Source organism: Hemitrygon akajei, chromosome 14, assembly GCF_048418815.1.
Source record: "Hemitrygon akajei chromosome 14, sHemAka1.3, whole genome shotgun sequence".
Classification (NCBI taxonomy): Eukaryota; Metazoa; Chordata; class Chondrichthyes; order Myliobatiformes; family Dasyatidae; genus Hemitrygon; species Hemitrygon akajei.
The window spans coordinates 3,441,092-3,464,965 of record NC_133137.1 but is presented as its reverse complement, the minus strand read 5'-3'; the positions used below and the strand labels follow the sequence as shown (position 1 = coordinate 3,464,965).

Here is a 23,874-nt window from a genome sequence, read left to right as displayed (position 1 = left end):
TGCAAACACATCGGAGTATGAAATTCTCCTCCATCTGGCAAAATTGCTCCGAACCCTCAACAATTTCTGCTTTGGCTCCTCCCACTTTCTCCAGATTCAAGGGGTAGCCTTGGGCACCCACATGGACCCCAGCTGTGCCTGCTTTTTTGTGGGCTACGTAGAACAGTCCACGTTTCAAGCCTTTCCAGGTAATGCTCCCCAACTCTTCCTCCACTACGTTGGAATCTGTGCTGGTGCTGATGCTGGTCCATGCACCCATACTGAGCTCCTCAATGTCATTAACTTTGCCTCCAACTTCCACCCTACTCTTAAACTCACTTGTTCCATCTCTGACATCTCACTTCCTTTCTCGATCCCTCTGCCTCCATCTCTGGAGACAAACTAGCAACATCTTTTAAAAGCCTACCAATTTCCACGGCTATATACACCTCATCTACCGTCTGGGTAGCCTCCAGCCTGGTGGTATGTTCCATACATGGCCTCCTTTACTGCCGTGATGAGGCCAAACTCAGGTTGGAGGAGCAACACCTCATCTACCGTATGGGTAGCCTCCAGCCTGGTGGTATGAACATTGAATTCTCCAATTTCCAGTTATTCTCTCCCCCTCCCCCTTCCCCTATCCCAGGTCCTTCTCTGCCTCTCTCCCCTTTCAACTTCCTGCTTCTTTATCTCTACAGTTCTTTCACGCTTATCCCCTCCCCCTCCCCCCCTTTATCTTTCCTCTGATTGGTTTTCCACCTGGCGCCTCTAGGCCCTACCCCCTTCCCTATCTCTATTACTGGGCTTCGGACCTCTCTTCCCCCCCATTCCTGATGAAGGGTCTCGGCCCAAAACGTTGGCTACTCTTTTCTCATGGATGCTGCCTGACCTGCTGAGTTCTTCCAGCGTTGTGTACGTATTCTTTGATCCACAGCATCTGCAGTTGTATTTTTGTGTTTAGACTATACCTCTTTCTGCTGTCTCCTGTAAAAATGCCATTCCCCTTTCTCAGTTCCTTCATCCCCACCGCACCTGTTGTCAGGATGCCCCCTTCCTTTCCATGTCCTCCTTCTTCAGAGATCAGGGTTTTCCTTCCTCCATTATTGATGCTGCTCTCACCCACATCTCCTTCACTTCCCAAACATCCAGCTCACCCCATCCTCCCATCACCTTTAACAGTAGCAGAGCTCCTCTTGTCCTTGCCTACCACCCCACGAGCCTCCACATCCAACAGATCATTCCCCTTAACTTCCGCCATCTCCAAACAGAACCAGAACCAGAATCAGGTTTACTATCACCAGCACGTCAAGTGAAATTTGCTAACCTAGCAGCCGCAGTTCAATGCAATACATCATCTAGAAGAAAAAAATAATAAACAAGTAAATCAATTACAGTATACGTATACTAAATAGATTAAAAACTGTTCAAGAAAAACAGAAATACTGTATATTAAAAAAGTGAGGTAGTGTCCAAGGGTTCAATGTCCATTTAAGAATCAGATGGCAGAGGGGAAGAAGCTGTTCCTGAATCGCTGAGTGTGTGCCTTCAGGCTTCTGTATCTCCTACCTGATGGTAACAGGGAGAAAAGGACATGCCCTGGGTGCTGGAGGTCCTTAATAATGGATACTGCCTTTCTGAGATTTTACTATGTCTTCGCCTTGCCCCCACTCTCCATTTTCCACAGGGATCGCTCCCCCATGATTTCCTTGTCCATTCATCCATCCCATAATCTCTCTCTGGGCACTTGGCCTGCAAACAGCCAAAGTGCTACCCACCTGCCCATCACCTCCACCCTCACCTCCACTCAGGGCCCCAAACAGTCCTTCCAGGTGAGGCAACATTCACCTGAGAATCTGCTGGGGCCGTCTATTGTGTCCGGTGCTCCCAATGTGGCATCCTCTACATTGGTGAGAGCCATCATAAATTGGGGGGGTGGGGGTGCATCATCGAACGTCCACACCAGCACCACAAGTGGAACTTCCCAGTGGTTAAACATTTTAATTCCCATTCCCATTCTGACATGTCGGTCCAAAGCCTCTTCTTTTGCCTCGGTGTGGATATTTTGTCTGGGTAGCTTCCAACCTGATGATACAAATGTTGATTTCTCTTTCCAGTAAAAAAATGTTTCCCTCCTGCTCCCCTCTTCTTCCATTCTGCACTCTGGCCTTTTACCTCTCGACACCTGCCCATCACCTCCCTCTGGTGCCCCTCTTCCTTCCCTTTCTCCCATGGTCCACTCTCCTCTCCTATCAGGTTCCTTGCTCTCCTGCCCTTTACCTTTCCCACTCGTCTGGCTTCACCTATCACCTTCTCATCATCCTCCTTCCCTACCCCCAGCTTTTTATTCTGGTATCTTCCCCTTTCCTTTCCAGTCCAAAGTGTTGACTCTTTGAATGTTGCCCGATCTGCTGAATTCCTCTGGCAATCTGTGTGTGTTTCAGAGAATGAAAGTGCTCACCGACTGAGTGATGGAGGTGGCGGTGATGTGGCACCAACCCGGAGAGGACCATATGATGTATCCGTATGTTGTTCACACAGAGGGCCAACACTCCCAAACTGTATTGGTAGTGGCTGCTCAGAGGCACGTCGTGATCTGCAATTCCCAGATAAAACGGGTTAGTGACGCGGCAGCAGTGACTCACCCCAAACCCACAACCTGGACCTTTCAAAGTTTCCTTTTAGATTAACGCTTCAATTAACCATAGACAAGCAGTCAGCGTCAACTGGGGCTGCCCTTACTGTATTTTCCAAACTGCAAAGCACAATTTATAGTTTAGAGTGCATTATACTTGCACATTTGTACAGAGAACCCACTCGATGCACAACACCCACACACCACAAGACACAGGAGCAGAGTTAGGCCACTCAGCCCATCCAGTCTACACTGGCATCCCTCCATAATACTCAAGCAATCCTACAACCCACACAAGCTGCATCATACCGCAAGAACTACACCATGGCTGGGCAGTGATGGTACTGATGAACCCGTGTTTGCTACGACTGTCAAGAGGCTGCGGTGACTCCTCGCCCCTCCACCCTCCATCTCCAAAGCCTCAATATCCTCCATCAGAAAGGATGTGGAGGGCTTGAAGAGGCTGCAGAGGAGGTTTATCAGGATTCTGCCTCGATCAGGGAGTGTAAGCTATAAAGAGGTTGCACAAGCTTGTGGAGTGTCACAGACTGAGGCCTCATAGAATTTTACAAAATTACGAGAGGCATAGATAAGGTAGATGACCAAAGTCTTTTTCCCAGGGTAGAAATGCTGAATACTAGAGGGAATAGCTTTAAGGTGAGCAGGAGGGGATGTACAGGACAAATTTTGTTTTACACAGAGAGTGGCAGGCTCCTGTAACACATTGCTAGTGGTGGTAGTGGCAGCAGATATGACAGTGGTATTCAAGAGGCTTTTAGATGGGCAGACGAATGTGTTGGGTATGGGCTAAGTAGACCATGTCTAGCAGAAGGGATTAGTTTAAATTGGCATTATGCTTGGCACAGGCATTTGTTACGTGTAGGCCTAGCAAGAACAACGACGAGGTAGCAGGATTAAAGTTTCTACTGTGTCACATTGGCCATGGTACACAATAGCCAACTTACACTGCGAGAGTGACAAACTGGGCCCGCCAAGATGAAAAGGAATATGCGCACTCAAAAGCCCTTCGAAAAGGAGAAGGCCTTCCGTGAGTGGGAAGCCCAGTGAATTCGCCACGTGATCAATCGGCTGCACGTGCAAACGCCATATTCTCGCAATCGATCCAATACAGTTCAACATCGTTGGCCCGAGGTCCTGACTCTGTACAGTGCTGTAAACGCCATCAGGTACCTGTAGGGCTACTTGTGCAACGGTGGGGTTTGCAATCCAGAAATCCTCATGCTTACAGTTCATTAACCCTTCAACATCCGGACATTCTCAGCTACTTCTTCGTGGAGAGAGAAGTCTCTTCACGGGTACCAGTATGTCAGGCTTCAGGCCCCCCACACGTTGTAGACCCTCGGTGATTCCTGTGCCCCTGGTTACCTGAGAGAAGAGCCAAGTCCGGTTCACGGAGTGGTTTGACACTGATCTTCGTGCGGCCCCTGTCCTGCTGATACTGATCATTTAGGCCACGTTAACGGAAATAATAGAGCAGATCAGGTGGCGGTTAGATCTGCACCCACGGGCGATGCAGATGGCTCTGCTGACCCGTGCTCAGGCAATGTGCCAGTTCCTGGATGGGGCATCGCCATGACATCTTGTACTTGTCTCTCTGGTGAAACGAACTGTAGATTAGGATAAGTCTGTGCCGAGGTTGTAGACAGTCTGCCAAAGCTGACACACCAGCACTGTACCTAGGGATTCAGTATTGTTGAACGTTGCCACCCTAGGTGTACGTTAGGTTCCAATGGCAACATTTGAACAGAGGCAGAAATGTGCACCCAGTATCTATTCTGTAACTTGTCATAAAACTAATGATGTTGCCACCAACCTGATAGCATGCACATCGATCTCTCTAACTTCTAGTTAATTCTCTTTCCATTTTCAATTCCCCATTATGGCTCCCCTCTTACGCCTTCTCTTCTACTCAACAGCCTATCCCCTCTCTCTGGAGTCTTCCCTCCTTCCACGGTCCACTCTCCTCTCCTATCAGATGCATCCTTCTTCAGCTCTTTACTCTTCCATCTAGCACCTCCCCGCTTCTTATTTATCCCCACTACCCACCTATATGGGAGGCAGGGTTTGAGGGTTGGCACAACATTGTGGGCCAAAGGGCCTGTACTGTACTATTCTTTGTTCTAAGTTCTACCTACGTTCCTCCACCTATCACTTGCCAGTTTGTGCTCCTTCCCCTCCCTCCAAACTTCCTGTTCTGGTTTCTTCCCCTTCCTTTTCTAGTCCTGATAAAGGGTCTCAGCCCAAAACACTGGCTGTTTGTTTGTTTGTTTATTTATTGGGATACGGCTCAGATTAGGACTTCTGGCCCTTTGAGCCACACTGCTCAGCAATCCCTGATTTAATCCTGGAACAATTTACAATGACCAATTAACCTACCAACCGGTACAACTTTGGACTGTGGGAGAAACCAGAGCACACGGTCACAGGGAGAACATACAAACTCCTTACAGGCAGGGGTGGGAATTGAACCCGGCTCCTCTGTAAAGCATCATGCTAATCACTATGCTACTGTGCTGCCCCATTTATTCCTCTCTATAGATGCTGCCTGACCTGCTGAGTCCCTCTAGCATTTTGTGTGTGTTACCATTTTCAGATGTCAAATCTTGTTGACAGTTGTATTTTTTTCGTGACAACCATACCTAGTTCCCAGGTGTTTTGGTGTCTATAAAACATAGTAAGGCATCTTAGGATAGCACAACAGTGTAGTGATCAGCGCAATGCTATTAAAAGCTCAGGGTCAGAGGTTATAGTTCAATTCCAGAGCCGTGTGCAAGGAGTTTGTACCTTCTTCCCGTGAAAGTGTGAGTTTCCTTCAGGTGCACCAACTTCCTTCCATAATCTAAAGATGCAGCACTTACTAGGTTAATTGGTAATTGTAAATTGTCATGTGACTGGGTTCCTGTTAAACAGGTGGGTTGCTGTGTGCAGCTCGTTTGGCTGGGAGAGTCTGTTCAGTGCTGTATCTCTAAATAAAATGGGAAAAAAAGCAAAAAGCAAATGCAAGTCCTTCTCGTTTTGTCTTTCTTTGTCTGTGTGATAGAACAAGGCGCCTAATCATCAATGGTCCATTTCGCAGTCAGAGACAGAGAGAATCAGCACATTTATGGAATTATGTCAATTATTTCAATTATGTTTTCAATTATGGAAAACTCTGAACATCCTCTACATAGCACCATCCAGAGACAGAGAAGCAGTTTCAGTGACAGGTTACTATCGATGCAATGCTCCTCAGACAGGATGAAGAGGTCAATACTCCCCAATGCCATTAGGCTTTACAATTCAACCGCCAGGACTTAAGAACTTTTTAAAAGCTATTATTAATGCTTTTTGAGATAGTGATTTAGATGCATATCATATTTTTTACTGAGTTAAGTATTGTATGTAATTAGTTTTGCTACAACAAGTGTATGGGACATTGGAAAAAAGTTGAATTTCCCCATGGGGATGAATAAAGTATCTATCTATCTATCTATCATTGAGGATGGTCTGTACTGCATCCTCCTCACCACCAGATGGCAGAGGAGGCAGTAACTCCAACAATCTGCATCCAGCTATCTGAAGTTCCCAATGATTGGACATGACGTTTGTTGGGTCCCTTGAAATGTTCCCTGTCTGTTTCTCAACCTCTGGGCTCACTGGAAACTCTATGGTGCTGGATAGGGTAGGAAATCTATTAGTACAGCACCCAAGTACTGAGTGTGGCTAATTAACAGTCTCTTACAGAATTATGAGTAACACACACGTGCCCGAAGATATGCATACACATGCACATACGCATAGAGACGTGCACACACACCGATCAAGTATACTGCTAGGGAGCCAGAGGTAACTCAGACCCATTCCCCTCTCTGTAAGCATGTTAGGTTACATACAGAGTCACTATACAAGCTGTTAGTCTGATTTAATTCAATTAACAGGAATTTTATACCTCTACGTTGAGATTTGAAGTCATGATTTCAGAGAGTTAGTTCAACCTGAGAATTAGATTACAAACCAAGCAACATGAGGACTGTGTGAATATACCCCGAGAGAGAAGAGAGCACGTACGTTTGGTGTAGTTTCCTTCAGCATCAAGTTTGTTCTTCAGGTAGAGCAGTGCTGACTGTCGTGCTTGCATATTCTGGCAGGACGCACGCAACGCCAACAGGTACAGAGCTACGAGGCCAGTGGAGAGCTTAGAATCCAGCCGTGATCTGGGGGAGCCAAGGGAGAGAACCATGAAAGTCGGGCAGACTTAGATTCTGATTTATTTATTTATTGAGGTACAGAGTGGAATAGGCCCTTCTGTCTCTTCGAGCCACAGTGCCCAGCAGCCCCTGGTTTAACCCCAGACTAATCATGGGACAACTTACAATGACCAAGTAACCTAGTAACTGGGACGTCTTTGGACTGTGAGAGGAAACCAGAGCTTTTGCAGAAAACCCAGGCGGTCACAGGGAGGAGAGATTCCTTACAGATGACGTGGGAATTGAACTCTGAACTCTGACAGCCCAAACTGGAAAAGTATCGTGCTAACAACTGCCCCACTGTGCTTTTCCCTTTGGAGTGGAGGAGAAGGAGTGATAGAGGTGCACAGAGGCATTGATAAAGTGGACAGTTAGCACCTTTATCTCAGGGCAGAAACAGCCAATAAGACGCAGCATAATTTTAAGGTGATTGGAGGGAAGTACAGGGGATGTCAGAGGTACGTTTTGTTTTTTACCCAGAGAGTGGTGGGTGCATGGAAAGTGTTGCCAGCTGTGTGCAGAGGCAGATACATCAGGCACTTTTACCTCATTATGTTCTTGCACCTTACTGTCTACCTGCACTGGACTTTCTCTTAACACTTATTCTGCACCTGTTATTGTTTCATCTTGTACACCTCAACACACTGAGTAATAACACATCCACAAGGATGGTATGCAAGACAAGCGTTTCACTCCATCTTGGAAAATGTGAGAATAATAAAACAATTCCAGCTCCAAACTAATTCCAATTCTAAGTTAAATATTAAGGTCCAACACTGTCAGAGAATAGGGGAGAACAGGGAGGGAGGGGGAGAGGGTGGGAGACAGAGAGAGAGTTAGGATGGGAGTGAGAAGGGTGGGGGTGGGCATGGAGAGAAAGAGAGAGAGAGAGGGCTAGAGAAGTTGTTTCCACAAGTGAAATTAGTGGCACAACAGTAACAATATAAAAAATAAAATCTGAAATAAAAACATGAAGTATTTGAAACACTTGAAAGATCCAACAGGTAGAGGCAGCAGCAGGTCAGTCAACCCCCATGAGAAATGAGAGAGGAAGTGAGGGTAGGTGAGGGGGAGGCTCTCTCTAAACCTTTGGTTAGAGGGGTAGGCTGAGGAGTCCCAGGCCAGCAGTCCTAGAGGTGAAGTCATGGTTGATAACAATGAATCAGAAATATTCACAGCAGAAGCACACATTTTGCAGAAGCTTGTTTCGTTGGAGGGGTTCAGAAATAATGAGGGCAAGAGACCATGGAGAGGTTTGGAGAAGAATAAGCATTTTCAAAATGAAGATATTACAGGAGCCAAGGTAGATCAATTAATAAGCAAATTAACATTTGATGTAAGGCACAAAAGGGAGTTTTAAATGAGCTCCACGGTACAGAGAACAACATTTTGACTAGGAGAACTCTTGACTTGTTGGGTCTGGAAGTTGTAAAGGCATTGGGTAAGGATGGCAGTATCATTTTCCCATATCGGCACGAAACTGGCTTTAATGCATAATAAATTCAACATTATCCCAGGGCTATCTTGCTTAAATCCTTCAGACTGTCACCAGCCCTGCTTCCTTCACATATGAGGCATAATTTACAAGTACCAGGTGGAAGGGTTGATGCCTGGTGCTCTGGGGAGAAAGCTGGCCGGTGTACAGAGCAAGCAGGGCAATTACCTGAAAAGCTTCCTGTGGAGGTCAGACTTCAGCCGGTGAAGGTATTTCCGTTCAAAGCCGAGGCTATGGTGCTCCGACAATCGCAAGGCAATGTGGATACTGGGATTGGCCGGCAACGTACCCGTAAATCTAAGGAGACGGGAGTTCAAGGCCACGATGGTCTTCTCATGACTGGCTTCCAGTTCTGACATAGACAGAGCAAGTTGTTGACAATGTTGTTTGTTTATTTCTTTATTTAGTGACATGGCATGGTAACAGGCCCACACACCCAATTACACCCATGTGACCAATTAACCTACCAACTCGTACATCTTTGGAACATGGGAGGAAACCAGAGAACTGGAGGAAATCAACTCAGTCACAGGGAGAACATATAAACTCCTTTCAGACAGCAACAGGAATTGAACCTGGGACAGTGATGCTGCAGAAGTGTTACAGTAACTGCTACGCTACCATGCTCCCTGAAGTGTTCTAACACTGCCCCCCCAACACAGAGCACTCATTGACAAGACAAGATAACCCTCCGCCCCACACACGTCAGAAGGAATTCACCCCGGAGTGTGAGCTTTGGGATAAAGTTGGTGCAGGAGAGGGGGAAAAGTCTCCTGTAGAACAAATTCCCCCACAGTTTCCTCTGGATGTCAGTCTAAGATTTCAGCCACAGCCACGTGTATGTTTGCTACATGCTGGACATTGAGATCCAACAGCCTGCCGGTGACCACTCAGACATATCAGAGTGGGGGATGTGTTCCTTGAAGCTACCACAGAGCTGGGGGCACAAAAGAGCATTATTTTGTGTAGGAGCAAACATTCAGCCCCTCAAATCTAATTTGTTGTTCAAAAAGATCATGGTTGACATCGACTTTAATTCCATTTACCTTTTCACTAGAGTCATAGGGTTGCAGAGAGTTAAGCGAGGACAGCCCACCAGTTCCACCTTGACCATCCAGCATCAGTTTACATTAATCCCACTCTAACTTGGGAGCCCACTCTGTATCTTGTCATCTCTAACTGCCTACCCAGACATCAACCACCAACTTTCTTCTCTCCTATTCAAACCTCATGCCAGTCCTGATGAAGTGTCTTGGCCTGAAACTTTCACTGCTCATTCACAGATACCGCCCGACCTTCTGAGTTCCTCCAGTATTTTGTGTACGTTGCTCTGGATTTCCTGCATTGATAAATTTCATGTTTATGTGTTGCACCAACTGCTTCTGTCTCATTTTGACACAGAACAGCCTCATCCTATCCCTTCTATACACTGGAAGCTCTCTGCAGATTTCCAAATGTCCAACAGAGAATGCAGAAAAGTACATCGCCTGCTTTGCTCCTGATCAAAGGCACAGGAGACTTACAAATGCAACAAAGCAGAAACACAAAATCAAATCTGCTACAAATTCCAATATCAATACACGCACACGCATACACACACACGCGCGCACACACACATACACACACACACGCACATACACACACGCGCACACACACATACACACGCACACACACACGTACACACGCACGCGCGCACACACACATACACACACACGCATACACACACGCGCATTAAGCACGGGGTGGGGTGGGGGGGGGGGAGAAAACAATAATACTTACTGACTGTGAGGAAAAGAATCCCCGTGCAGGATATCAACAGCAACAGTCTGGGCTGCATGATGTATTTTACAGAAATGCAGTGTTCTGGGAAAAACAGGAAGGGAAATATTTGATAAAATGGAAAAGATATTGAAACAATCATAGAAAAAAATCTGGTCCTAAACAAATTAGTAGCAGTGTTTCTCATTTCCCAGAAAACATAAGTACATAACATCAATGTACAGATTTGAAACTGGACCCTCGACTCTATAGTTCAGTTCTGCCCTTAGATAACCTCACCACTATCACCGGGTGAAGTCCACATCCTGATGAACTCTTTTGACATTTCACCCCTTGCTTTTCAAGAAGATCAGATACAGCAGGAGATGGTCAGTCAGTCCCTTGAGCTGACTCCATCAGTAAGACCATGGCTGATCCAGTCATAATTTCAACATCACTTTCCTGCTCTCTCTCCCATTACTCCTCAACTCTTTTGTATGTTAAATGTGAATTTGCCATAAATATATTTGTAAGGGGGTTTCTTTTTTGTTACTGCGTATGTTAATCAAAATGGCTTCTTTGTTTTGTTAAAAGTAGGAATGCTTCTTTGTTATGATAAGTGCTTTCTCTCGCAGTTTGTTTGGGTTTAGCGTTGCTGATAACGAGAATTGTATTCCTTTGTGAACCAATTGGAATTAATGTTATTCTCTCTTCTGAGTCTGTAAGCTATTGTTGGTGGGCTTTTGGGAAGTCGGCGCGAGGGGGTGAGAGAGAGAGGGCGCGATGCTGTAAACTGGGCAATGGAACGGACCCCAAGCGGGAGGGGTCCAAGGCCAGAAGGTTCGGCGAGGAGAGGAGACGAAGACAGACATGCAGGTTGATCACTTCGGGTGGTCCTGAGCTGTGATTCGAGGAGGCCTGAGGGGATCGAATGGTGGCCAGAAGACATTGTTAACTGAGCTCCAACGGTTGTGCATGAAGTGGTTTGGACTTTGATACGTTTTGGCACCTTTTCTTCCCCGCAGCCTGCATAATTTAAAGAGGGCGATCACACAGAATTCCACAGAATGCAATCCCGGACAGAGCTCCCCCAATGTAACCCCCTGGCTCACCTCAGGCTGGCTCAGCTCACTTCTGTCTAGGGGCTGCAGCCTTCAGCCCTGCCAAACTGGATAATCAGTTTGTGTGGATGCTGTGTGATGTCCCCCACCTCGCCAAATAACAGGCAGTACACTCCATGCGATTAAATGATTACACTTTATAGAGATTACTAGAACTACATGATTAATAATGATACAGTATATATGAAGGAAATGAAAATAAAGAAAAGGCGCGAAACTTATCAAAGTCCAAACCACGTCATGCACAACCGTTGGGAGATCAATTATTGATGTCTTCTGGCCACCACTCGATCCCCTCAGACCTCCTCGACTCGCAGCTCAGGACCACCTGAAGTGATCAACCTGCATGTCTGTCTTCGTCTCCTCTCCTCGCCGAACCTCCTGGCCTCGGACCCCTTCCACTTTCCGTCGCCCAATTTACAGCATTGCGTCCTCTCTCTCACACCCCCTCGCGCCGACTCCCCAAAAGCCCGCCAACAATGGCTTACAGACTCAGAAGAGAACATAGAACATAGAATAGTACAGCACATTACTGGCCCTTCGGCCCACGATGTTGTGCCAACCCTCAAACCCTGCCTCCCATATAACCCCCCAAGAGAGAATAACATTAATCCCAATTGGTTAACAAATGAATACAATTCCCGTTATCAGTAAATTCTAAACCCAAACAAAGCTGTGAGAGAAAGCACTTATCATAACAAAGAAGCATTCCTACTTTTAACAAAAGAAGCCATTTTGATTCACATACACAGTAACAAAAAAGAAACCCCCTTACATATTCAATAATGTCACCTCACATTTATTCTTTTAACCAGATCCTTAACCTATCTTTCTTTGCAATCTCCTGTTGTCCTTTCCACAAACTACTTCTCCTACCCTTCAGCCTATTTATCAATTGGAGCTTTGGTACCTTCATGCAAGGCATCTGTAATGAATAATGTTAAGGCACCCATGGGATGCCTTGCCTTGTGTTCTGCCAACCAAAAATCCATTTATGCCTATTCCAGTTCATCACCTACGTCGATCTGCAATCTCCAACACAATAATGTTCCACAGCTGGAAGAAGTCTTTGAACAACTACCACCAACATACCACCTGTGGAACCAGAGGAGCCAACACACTTGACCACTGTTATACCATCATCAAGAACGGTTACTGTGACATCCCACGCCCGCACTTTGGAAAGTCCAATCGCCTGGTTGTATTTCTACATCTGGCATAGAGGCAGAGACTAAAGACCACAGCATCAGAGGTAAGGACAAAGAAGGTATGGTCAACCGAGGCAGAGAAGCACTTACAGCATTGCTTTGAATCAGTGGACTGGACAATATTCAGGGATTCATCTTTGAATCTGAATGAAAACGCTACAGTTGTCGGATTTCATCAGAACCCGTGTGCATGAAGGTACCCAAACCAAAAGCCATGGATGAAGCAGGAGATTTGTGGCCTGCTGAGGGCCACACCTGCGGCAGTCAAGACCAGTGATCCAGAATTCTACAAGAAGCCCAGATGCAATCCTGGGAAGGCTATTTGAAGAGCAATAAATCAATTCCAGTTGAAGGTAGAGTCAGAATTGGATGTGTGTCAGTTCTAACAGAGTCTGCAGGCTATTACTTCCTACAAAGCAAAACTTAACATTATGAATAGCCATGATGTTTCACTCACAGGTGAGCTAAACACCTCTTATGCACACTTTGAAAGGGAGAATAAAACTACACTTGTGTGAATCCCCGCAGAATCTGATGACCCCACGACCTCTGTCTCAGAGGCCGAAGTCAGAACATTTTTCAAAGGGTGAATCTTCGAAAGGCATTAGCCTCTGATGATGTACCTGTTACAGGGCACTGAAAACCTGTGCCAACCCGCTGGTGGGAGGGCAGCTGCTGCAGATGAAGGTTCCCACCTGCTTCAGAAGGACAATTGTACCAGTGCTCAAGAAGAGCAGGGTGAGCCACCTCAATGACCATCGCCCAGTGTTGGCAGAATCAGCTCCTAACCAAGCAAAGAACTGGATCTGTTGCAATTTGCTCATCGCCACGACAGATCCCACTGGGTCTCCAGTTGGCCTTGAGTCAAGTGAACTACAGCAATACCTACGTCAGCTGCTGTTTATCGATTACAGCTCAGCATTTGACACCATCATCTCCTCAGTACGAATCAACAAGCCCCAAAACCTGGGCCTCTGTACCTCCTCACCGGGAGACCACAGTCTGTGTGGATTGGAAGAAGGATCTCCTCCTCACTGACAATCAACCTCAGCCCACTGCCCTACTCTCTACACCCACAACTGTTGGATAGGCACAGCTCAAATGGCATCTACAAATGTGCCGATGACACAACTGTTGTTGACAGAATTCCAGATGGAGTGTACAGGAGTGAGGTAGAACAGCTGATTGAGAGCCTCGCACTTGTTAGAAAGACCAAGGAATCGATTATGAACTTCAGGAAAGAGAAGTCAAAGGAACACATACCCATCTTCATAGAGGGTGAGCAGTTTCAAGTTCCTGCGGGTAAACATCGCTGAAGATCTATCCTGGGCCCAGCAGATTGTAACACTTCATTCTGTTCTCTTACTGTTTTACCTTGAATTACCTCAGTACAAAGCAAGTTTTTTCACTGTACCTCTGTACCTGTACAATATAAACCAATGTAAATTTACCAGCATACAGGTGGACCTTCTCTGCATTCTCTCCGGGCAATCATGCCCGCTACAGCGTGGCAACCAGAAATGCACACAATACTCTCAGTGCACCTTAACCAGACATAATGTCCCACCTACAGAGTCTGGCATGCCAACACTCTACCTGAGTTGCCAATTTCAGTGCACAATAGACAAACTCCCAAGTCTCTTTGCTCAGCAATAGTCCTTAGCACCTTGCAATTCACTGTGTATGTCCTATCCAGATCTGCCTTCCAAAATGCTCACTTCCTACTTGTCTGGATTGAGTTCCAGCTGCCTAGTACAGTACATACAGTACTCCACATACAGTACATACAGTACTCCACATACAGTACCCTACATACAGTACTCCACATACAGTACTCCACATACAGTACTCCACACAGTACACAGTTCATACAGTACTCTACATACAGTTCACATAGTTCATACAGTACTCTACATACAGTTCATACAGTACTCCACATACAGTACATACAGTACTCCACATACAGTACTCTACATACAGTACTCCACATACAGTAAATACAGTACCGTACATACAGTACTCTACATACAGTACCCTACATACAGTACTCTACATACAATACTCCACATACAGTACACAGTACATACAGTACCCTACATACAGTACTCCACATACAGTACATACAGTACTCTACATACAGTTCATACAGTACTCCACATACAGTACATACAGTACTCCACATACAGTACACTACATACAGTTCATACAGTACTCCACATACAGTACACAGTACATACAGTACTCCACATACAGTACATACAGTACTCTACATACAGTACCCTACATACAGTACTCCACATACAGTTCATACAATACTCCACATACAGTACATACAGTACTCCACATACAGTACCCTACATACAGTACTCTACATACAATACATACAGTACTCTACATACAGTACTCCACACACAGTACATACAGTACTCCACATACAATACATACAGTACTCTACATACAGTACTCCACATACAGTACATACAGTACTCCACATACAGTACATACAGTACACAGTACATACAGTACTCCACATACAGTACATACAGTACACAGTACATACAGTACTCTACATACAGTACTCCATATACAATACATACAGTACTCTACATACAGTACTCCACATACAGTACATACAGTACTCCACATACAATACATACAGTACTCTACATACAGTACATACAGTACACAGTACATACAGTACTCTACATACAGTACTCCACATACAATACATACAGTACTCTACATACAGTACACAGTACATACAGTACTCTACATACAGTACTCCACATACAATACATACAGTACTCTACATACAGTACATACAGTACACAGTACATACAGTACTCTACATACAGTACTCCACATACAATACATACAGTACTCTACATACAGTACATACAGTACACAGTACATACAGTACTCTACATACAGTACTCCACATACAATACATACAGTACTCTACATACAGTACTCCACACACAGTACATACAGTACTCCACATACAGTACATACAGTACTCTATTTGACCTTTCTCACTTTCTGCCCCACCACCAGTTCTGGTGTCAGAGGCCAAATTCACCAGATCTATGAGGAATGGGACCTCAGGATTAAACTGATTTTTGCTGCAAGGAAATCTTTTAAAAAAGCTTTATTTTGTTTAATTTCGGACTGGATAAGTACATCTGCTTACTGAAACACAAACCCACCCTGCCTTCCTATGAAGCTCAGAGACCAATTTAGATACACCAAGACCCCACGATGACTAACAGGTTACCTGATAATTATAGCAGGGATAACACAGATCCTCTTGTGCAAGATCTTGCACACTAAGGGTTAGTTTGTTGTCCCATCGAAGAGGGGCGGGCAGGCGGGGATCACGGACGGAGCGACCCCCGGCACATACCCCGTCCCGATCCCTCTCCGCCCTCCCAGTCGGCGGATTAGAGGAGGAGAGCAAAACCTTGTATCCGGACTCCGCAGCTTTTATAGCAATCTCTAGATGCATATTACACCTACATCATGTCCCTTTTGTTCCTATCAATCGGCTTAATCATGTTCTAATCTACTTCTCTTAGCTACCTCTCATTAACACACCATTGTCTTCTACATTCTTAAGATTTCTTTCTACTAAATTGAGTACATGCATAACAAATAACTGACTTCATAGTTAAAATTTATACTTTTACACTTCAATAGAAGCGATAAGTCAGAGCTAACCCACCCACCGGGACCCAGACCGTACTCAGCACTCCTCCGGACGGGCAGCTGAGTTGGGATCCACGGGACTGGACTGTACTCACCCTGTCCCGCTCCGTGAACCTGCGCAAGATCCGGCAGCAAACTATTTCGCAGCGAAAGTTAGTACAGCGCGTTGTTATCGCCCCGGCTGAGACTGCCCGGTGTAGCGGGGCTGTTCGGTTGGGGCAGCCGCCGGGTTGGTCAGCAGGACAGTCCGCTACCCCGTTCCCTCTGTCGTCCGGTAAGAGGCGACTGCCGTCACTCAGCGGGTCATGTGAGCGCTCAGCTGACCGACTGTCAGCAGGAATGGAAACAGGGAGGGGAGGATCGAGGATGGAGCAGGAAGGAAGGGAGGGAGCGGAGGACGGGGCCGTCGGAGAGGCGGGGCAACTAGCGGTGCGGGGGAAGAGAGGGAACCAGTAGGGTAACTGGTTGTGGAGGGGTAGGTAAGGAGTGGGAAGAAAGGGGATCAAGAAAGGAGAGAAGGTGAAGGATGGGGGGTAGAGGGGGAGGGAATGCGGCAATGAAGAGGGGGAAAAGGATCGGTCAGCGGGACTGGGAAGAACGGGGATGTCCCTAAAGGTTAACTTGTAGGGCTAGTCTATAGAGAGAAAGGCAAAAGGTGGGATTTGTTTCAAGAGGATTAAAAGCAATGGTATTAAGCTAAGCAAAAACACCAGATGCAGATGCTAGAAATCTTGAGCAACAGGCGCAAACTGTTGGAGGAACTCAGCAAGTCAGGCAGAATCTCTGGAGGGGAAGAAACCCTTCAATATTTCGAGCTGAGACCCTTCATCGGGACTGATGAAAGGTCTCAGCCCGAAAAAGCAACTGTTTACTCCCTTCCAAAGAAGCTGCCTGACGTGCTGAGTTCCTCCAGCATTTTAGAGGCTTTATAAGACATTGTTCAGACCACATTTCAAAGTTCAAAGTAAACGTATTATCAAAGAACATATATGTCACTATATACAACCTCGAGATTAATTTCCTTGCTGGCATACTCAGTAAATCCATAATAGAATAATGATAACCACAATAGCATTGATGAAAGACCACACCAGCTCGGGTGTTCTACCAGTGTGCAAAAGACAACAAACTGTGCAAATAAAAATTAAATGTAATAAATATATAAAGAACGTGAGCTCCTGTACCTCCTTCCTGCAGGCAGCCACCAGAAGAGAGCTTGAGGAGGGTGGGTGGGGTCCCTGATGATGGATGGTGACAACACTCCATGTAGATGCGCTGGATGGAGGGGTGGGCTTTACCTGCGATGGACTAGGCTGTATTCACGAGGAAATCTGCAGATGCTGGAAATTCAAACAACAACACACACAAAATGCTGGTGGAACACAGCAGGCCAGGCAGCATCTATAGTGAGAAGCGCTGTCGACGTTTCGGGCCGAGACCCTTCGTATTTTGTAGGATTTTGCATTCAAGGGCACTGGTATTTCCATACCAGGCTGTGACACAGCCAGTCAATATAGTCTCCACTACACATCTGTAGAAATTTGTTGAAGTTTTAGATGTCATGCTGAATCTTGGCAAACTCCTAGGGAAGTAGACATGCTACCATGCTTTCTTCGTGATTGCACTTCCGTGCTGGGCCCAGGACAGGTCCTCCAAAATGATAACACCGAGGAATTTAAAGTCGCTGAACCTCTCTGCCTCTGATCCTCCGATGCAAACTGGCTCATGGATCCCTGGTTTCCCTCTCCTGAAGTCAGTAATCGGTCTTGCTGACATTGAGTGAGAGGTTGTTGTTGTGACACCACTAAGCCAGATTTCCAATCTCCTCCTTTCTGCTGAGTCACCACCACCTTTGACTCGGCCGATGGCAGGGGTGGTATCAGCATACTTGAATATGGCATCGGAGCTGTACTTAGCCTTACAGTCGTAAGTGTAAAGCGAGCAGGGCAGGGACTAAGCACACAGCCTAGTGGTGCACCTGTGCTGAAGGAGATTGTGGAGGAGATGTTGTCAGTCTGAACTGACTGGGGTCTGCAATTGATGGAATCCAGGATCCAATTGCACAAGGAGGAACTGTGGGCAAGGTCTTGAAGCATTGATTAGTTTTGAGGGGAGGATGGTATTAAATACCAAGCTGTAGTCATTAAGAGCATCTTCATGCATCTTTCCTATCCAGATGTTCCAGTGTTGAGTGAAGAGCCAATGAGATTCCATCTGCAGTAGACCTGTTACTCCAGTAGGCAAATTGGAGTGAATCCAATCACTTCTCAGGCAGAAGTTGCTATGTTTCATCACCAGCCTCTGAAAACATTTCTTCACTGTGAATGCAAATGCTATTGGATGATAGTCATCGAGGCACCACGTTCTTCTTCAGCACCAGTGTAAGTGAAGTCTGCCTGCAGGCAGTGGGTACCTCAGACTGCCCAAGCGGAAGGTTAAAGATGTCAGTGGACAGTCCAGCATAGGACTTTGGTACTTGACCAGGTACCCTGTCTGGGCTGGATGCTTTTTGTGGGATTATCCTCCTGAAGGCTGCTCGCAGGTCGGACTTGAAACAAAAATCACAGAGACTGCAGGAATTCATGATGGTTCTGACGGTCAGAAGGAGCAAAGGAGGCACTGAGCCTTTGAGACATTTGGAGAATTGTGAGCAGTATTGAGCTCCATACCTAAGAAAGACTGCACTGGCATTGTAGATGTTTCAGAGAAGATTAACGAGAATGATCCTGAGATTAAAGAGTTAATTTATGAGGAGCTTTCGATGGCTCTGGGTCTGGAGCTCAGAAGAACGAGGGTGGCTCTCACTGAGACGTACAAAATATTGGAAGACCTGATGGAGTTGACGTGGAGAGGATGTTTCCTATAGTGGGGAAGTTAGCACCAGAGTGTACAGCCTCAGAATAGGAGGACATCCCTTTAGAACAGAGATGAGGAAAAATTTCCTCAGCCAGACAGTGGTAAATCTGTGGAATTCATTGCACACCCACAGCTGTGGAGGCCAAGTCATTGGGTGGTCCATAGGTTCTTGATTAGTAAGGGTGTCAAAGAGTTAGGGAAAGACAGTAGAATGGAGTCGAGAAGGAAAATTAATCAGCCGCGATCAAATGATGAAACAGACTCGATAGGCTGAATGGCCTAATTCTGCTCCTGTTTCTTATTATGGAATGTTGTGTGTTTGGAGAAGAGAAGGGGAGAAGGAGGGGAATGTTACTGGATAGAGGATGGAGGGGAGGGATTTAGGGTCTGGGGATAAGTGTCCCACGTTTTAATCTTCCACACTGATCTTTTATACGGGATTTTACCAAAAGCCTTTTGAATATCCATGTACACCACACCCACTAGTTACAGCTTTATTCACCTCTGTCTTGGAAATGATGCTGTAGTCCAGGTGTATAACTGACCATTGGTCCTGAGTCTGCAAGCCATCATTATAAAAAGATTAAAATGTTTTTCAGTATAAGATACATTGATAAAATTCAACCTGTGAGACGTCCAATATGAAATAGTTTGCTACTGATATTTAATTACAAAGCTCAAAACACAGCTGAGATTAAATAAACCATTAACAAAGGAAGATTAATTTCATTGGGAGATTTTAAGTTTATCATAGAATTGGATGCCTCGTAGATTTAGAAATGTAATGGTTTTCTTGAGCACATTTAAGATAGTTTACTGCAATCTGTCCTTGAATCCACAAGGAGACTATTTGTATTTGTAATTTGTAACGAATAAATTGAACTCTTAATGATAATCATATGATCAAATTAAGTACAATATATAGTGTTGAGAGTTGAGAGAAAGGTATGATTCTCCATCTAAGGTGCATAAGATTTCTCCCCAAGGAATGAGGAAAACACTGTCCACAATAACCTTATTACACTCTGAGGTGTAAAACAGTGAAGGATCGGGGAAAGCATTTCATGACTTTATAATTTAAAGAGCAAACACGAGGAAATCGATTTCCTCATGAGTTTATAAGTTGTTATGAACCGCAGTTTCAATTCCTGGGACAGGACGTGATGTACTGGGAATCTGTGACTTTGTTTCTTGTAGTGTCACGCGATGACCTTCCCCAACAGTATAAAAGCAGCCGCGCAGATTGCACCAGAGACCAGACATTCCCCCCCCCCCCACCTCTCTCCCGGAAGGTCCGGGAGTCTCCCACAAATTGATAGCGGCTCCCTGACGCCCGCAAATCATATACAATATCCCGGAAATCGATTTTTCTGAGAGCGAGAGGGAGCATCCCGATTGGTCTCTCTTCATGCTAAGTAGACCTATCAGTCTTCTCTGTGGGCGGGCTTTACAGTCGATTTCAAAAATAATAGATAGATAGATAGATACTTTATTCATCCCCATGGGGAAATTCAACTTTTTTCCAATGTCCCATACACTTGTTGTAGCAAAACTAATTACATACAATACTTAACTCAGTAAAGAATATGATATGCATCTAAATCACTATCTCAAAAAGCATTAATAATAGCTTTTAAAAAGTTCTTAAGTCCTGGCAGTAGAATTGTAAAGCCTAATGGCATTGGGGAGTATTGACCTCTTCATCCTGTCTGAGGAGCATTGCATCGATAGTAACCTGTCGCTGAAACTGCTTCTCTGTCTCTGGATGGTGCTATGTAGAGGATGTTCAGAGTTATCCATAATTGACCGTAGCCTACTCAGCGCCCTTCGCTCAGCTACCGATGTTAAACTCTCCAGTACTTTGCCCACGACAGAGCCCGCCTTCCTTACCAGCTTATTAAGACGTGAGGCGTCCCTCTTCTTAATGCCTCCTCCCCAACACGCCACCACAAAGAAGAGGGCGCTCTCCACAACTGACCTATAGAACATCTTCAGCATCTCACTACAGACATTGAATGACGCCAACCTTCTTAGGAAGTACAGTCGACTCTGTGCCTTCCTGCACAAGGCATCTGTGTTGGCAGTCCAGTCTAGCTTCTCGTCTAACTGTACTCCCAGATACTTGTAGGTCTTAACCTGCCCACACATTCTCCATTAATGATCACTGGCTCCATATGAGGCCTAGATCTCCTAAAGTCCACCACCATCTCCTTGGTCTTGGTGATATTGAGACGCAGGTAGTTTGAGTTGCACCATATCACAAAGTCCTGTATCAGTTTCCTATACTCCTCCTCCTGTCCATTCCTGACACACCCCACTATGGCCGTGTCATCAGCGAACTTCTGCACATGGCAGGACTCCGAGTTATATTGGAAGTCTGATGTGTACAGGGTGAACAGGACCGGAGAGAGTACGGTTCCCTGCGGCGCCCCTGTGCTGCTGACCACCGTGTCAGACCTACAGTCTCCCAACCGCACATACTGAGGCCTATCTGTCAAGTAGTCCACTATCCAATCCACCATGTGAGAGTCTACTCCCATCTCCGTTAGTTTGTGCCTTAAGATCTTGGGCTGGATGGTGTTAAAGGCACTAGAGAAGTCAAGGAATGTAATCCTCACAGCACAACTGACCCCCTCTAGGTGAGAGAGTGATTTGTGCAGCAAATACGTGATAGCATCCTCCACTCCCACCTTCTCCTTATACGCAAACTGAAGAGGATCCTGGGCGTGCCTGGTTTGTGGCCTCAGATTCTGTATTATCAGCTGCTCCATGGTCTTCATCACGTGCGACAGTGTTCCTCGCTGCACTGTTTGCAACAGTGACTTTTCCATTGCCCGTGGTGGGTTAAAATGTAAAAGACATGTTGAGGTGAGTTTAACAGGTGTCATTCCTTCATCAGCATAGCTAATGTTATTTAAACTAGCTGGCTAGCTGCTAAGAAGCTACTCTATTGATGTCCTACATGATGAGGCCAAACTCCCTGTAGACTTGCTTAAAGTTGTAATGGCATAAAAACGTGATAAAATAATATAAGTACATATTTTAATGTCACATTTTCTGCATATACCCAACTTGGTTTTCAGATTAGACAAAATCTCTAAACAAAGTATTACATACACCCTTGGAGCTCCCTGAAATGATCTTTTGCAGGGTGGGATGTCACTTTGGTGGCGAGTCGGTGTGTTTGGACAACAGAGTCGTTACTGAGGGTGAAGAGTGCGAGCTTCGATCGAACCCAGAAGGGAGAGGGTAATCGATAACGCTTTTCATAATCCAAACGGGGATTTTTGGCACCCACTTTGGTAAACCCCTGCAAAGTCTGGGGTGTGTGGTAAAGGGACTTCTCCTGTCAGTTACCTGGTGAAATTCTCACTTTGTGTGGACTCTTCGAGAAAGAGCGCATGGGGAACTCGCTTCCGCCGTGAAGATACGGTGGCCGCTTTGTGAGACCAGCGTTCGAGATCGTCACTTCGAAACTAAAAGTCTCTCCCGTCACTGCCCCCGTGAATCCCTGAAACTTTCTGAACTGACATTCTGAGACTGTGCTCCAGTCAGACTCTGTTAAGAATTGTTTCTAAGTTTGATCGTTTGGGTGCTATAGACGCATAGCGCTGTTAATTTCGTTTTAAGTTAATCGCTTCTTTAATTTTCTATGTTTCTGCTCGAGTGTTAATAAATTCTGTTGTTTTGCAATAATATCTTGACTCCATTCCACATCTATTATGGCTGGTTCTACGTCACAGTTGCATGCAAGTAAAATCAAAATCAACTCATTCTTATACAATTTTCTCAAGGAAAAAGCTTATAAGTATGGTGAAATTCCATAAATTGATAATTGTAAATGAAATTAAATTTAAAAAGTAGACAAGTTAAGAATGATTTTAGACATAGGAGCAGAATCGGGCCATTGAGGTCATGGAGTCTACTCCACCATTCCTTCATTCCTGATTTATTATCCCATTCTGCCTTATTCCCATAACTTTTGATGCCCTTACTATTCAAGAAACTATCAATTGCCTCCTTAAATGCAGCCAATGACTTAGCCTCCATAGCCATCCATCTGTGGCAATGAATTCCACAGATTCACCAACCTCTGGCTGAAGAAATTCCTCCTCATCTCTGTTCTGAAGAAATGTCCTTCTATTCTGAGTCTGTGCCCTCTGGTCATAGACTCACCCCCTAAGAAAACTAATATTGAATCAGAGAATGTATCTTTATATGATTAGTAAGTGCAAAATAATAGTAATTAAGAGAATAATAACATTAATGAGATATTACAAACAAACTGACATTTTTCAGTTGTGTTACTCTGATTAAATTCATAGGCAGGCTCTTAATTAATTTCTAATTGATGGTGTAAAACTGAAACACATAATTAATGGAAATTATACCATGGCTTAGTAAGCATCATAATGCATCCAGTCCATTTCTGTGCCTACAATTAATCCTTGGTTGCTTTGGGTAAATTGGCTTAAGTCACTAATTTCATAATGCTGACATGAGAGCCAGGAGTTAACAAGTGCAGAGCGTTAAACATGCGGAGGCAGATTCTGATTAAACTATGCATTAATTGGAAGTTGCAGTCAGATAAATGACTGACTATAATAATTCAATATTAATACATTCCTGTAGTACAAAATCCTCTCTCCTGAGCCTATCTGCAGTATTAATCAGTATGGTTTTGATGTACCAAGAGAGACCTTAATAATGGCAAGAAATTACAGCTGGAAAATACCTCCACATATTATGTTCAGCTCATGAACAAGAACACAAGAAAATGGGATAGGCCCTTCAAACCTGCCTCACATTTCAACATGGCTGGTCTGCAAAGGCAAATGAGAAAATCTGCAGACGCTGGAAATTCAAGCAACAC

The 23,874-nt window shown here is 45.2% G+C and overlaps 1 protein-coding gene and 1 long non-coding RNA gene across 3 annotated transcripts in view; one reads left to right on the top strand and one right to left on the bottom strand.

The window, feature by feature from the left end:
- The window catches only part of tcn2 (transcobalamin II), a 42,083-nt gene extending 25,599 nt beyond the window's left edge, over positions 1-16,484 (bottom strand). The window contains exons 1-5 of the mRNA XM_073065354.1: positions 16,241-16,484; positions 10,133-10,216; positions 8,522-8,705; positions 6,680-6,825; positions 2,438-2,572 (exon numbers count right to left, since the gene is read on the bottom strand). Coding sequence (XP_072921455.1) covers positions 2,438-2,572; positions 6,680-6,825; positions 8,522-8,705; positions 10,133-10,190 — 523 coding nt within the window. The 5' untranslated portion in view covers positions 10,191-10,216; positions 16,241-16,484. The remainder of the gene's footprint in view (positions 1-2,437; positions 2,573-6,679; positions 6,826-8,521; positions 8,706-10,132; positions 10,217-16,240) is intronic.
- Positions 1-19,896, top strand: part of LOC140738232 (uncharacterized) — a 47,797-nt gene extending 27,901 nt beyond the window's left edge. Inside the window, exons 2-3 of one of the 2 annotated variants that reach the window (XR_012101338.1) lie at positions 2,421-2,594; positions 18,322-19,896. This is a non-coding gene — a long non-coding RNA (uncharacterized lncRNA). Of the gene's footprint in view, positions 1-2,420; positions 2,595-12,239; positions 13,860-18,321 lie in introns of those variants that run through there. The other variant, XR_012101339.1, reaches the window with a different exon arrangement.
- The last annotated feature ends 3,978 nt before the right edge of the window (positions 19,897-23,874 follow it).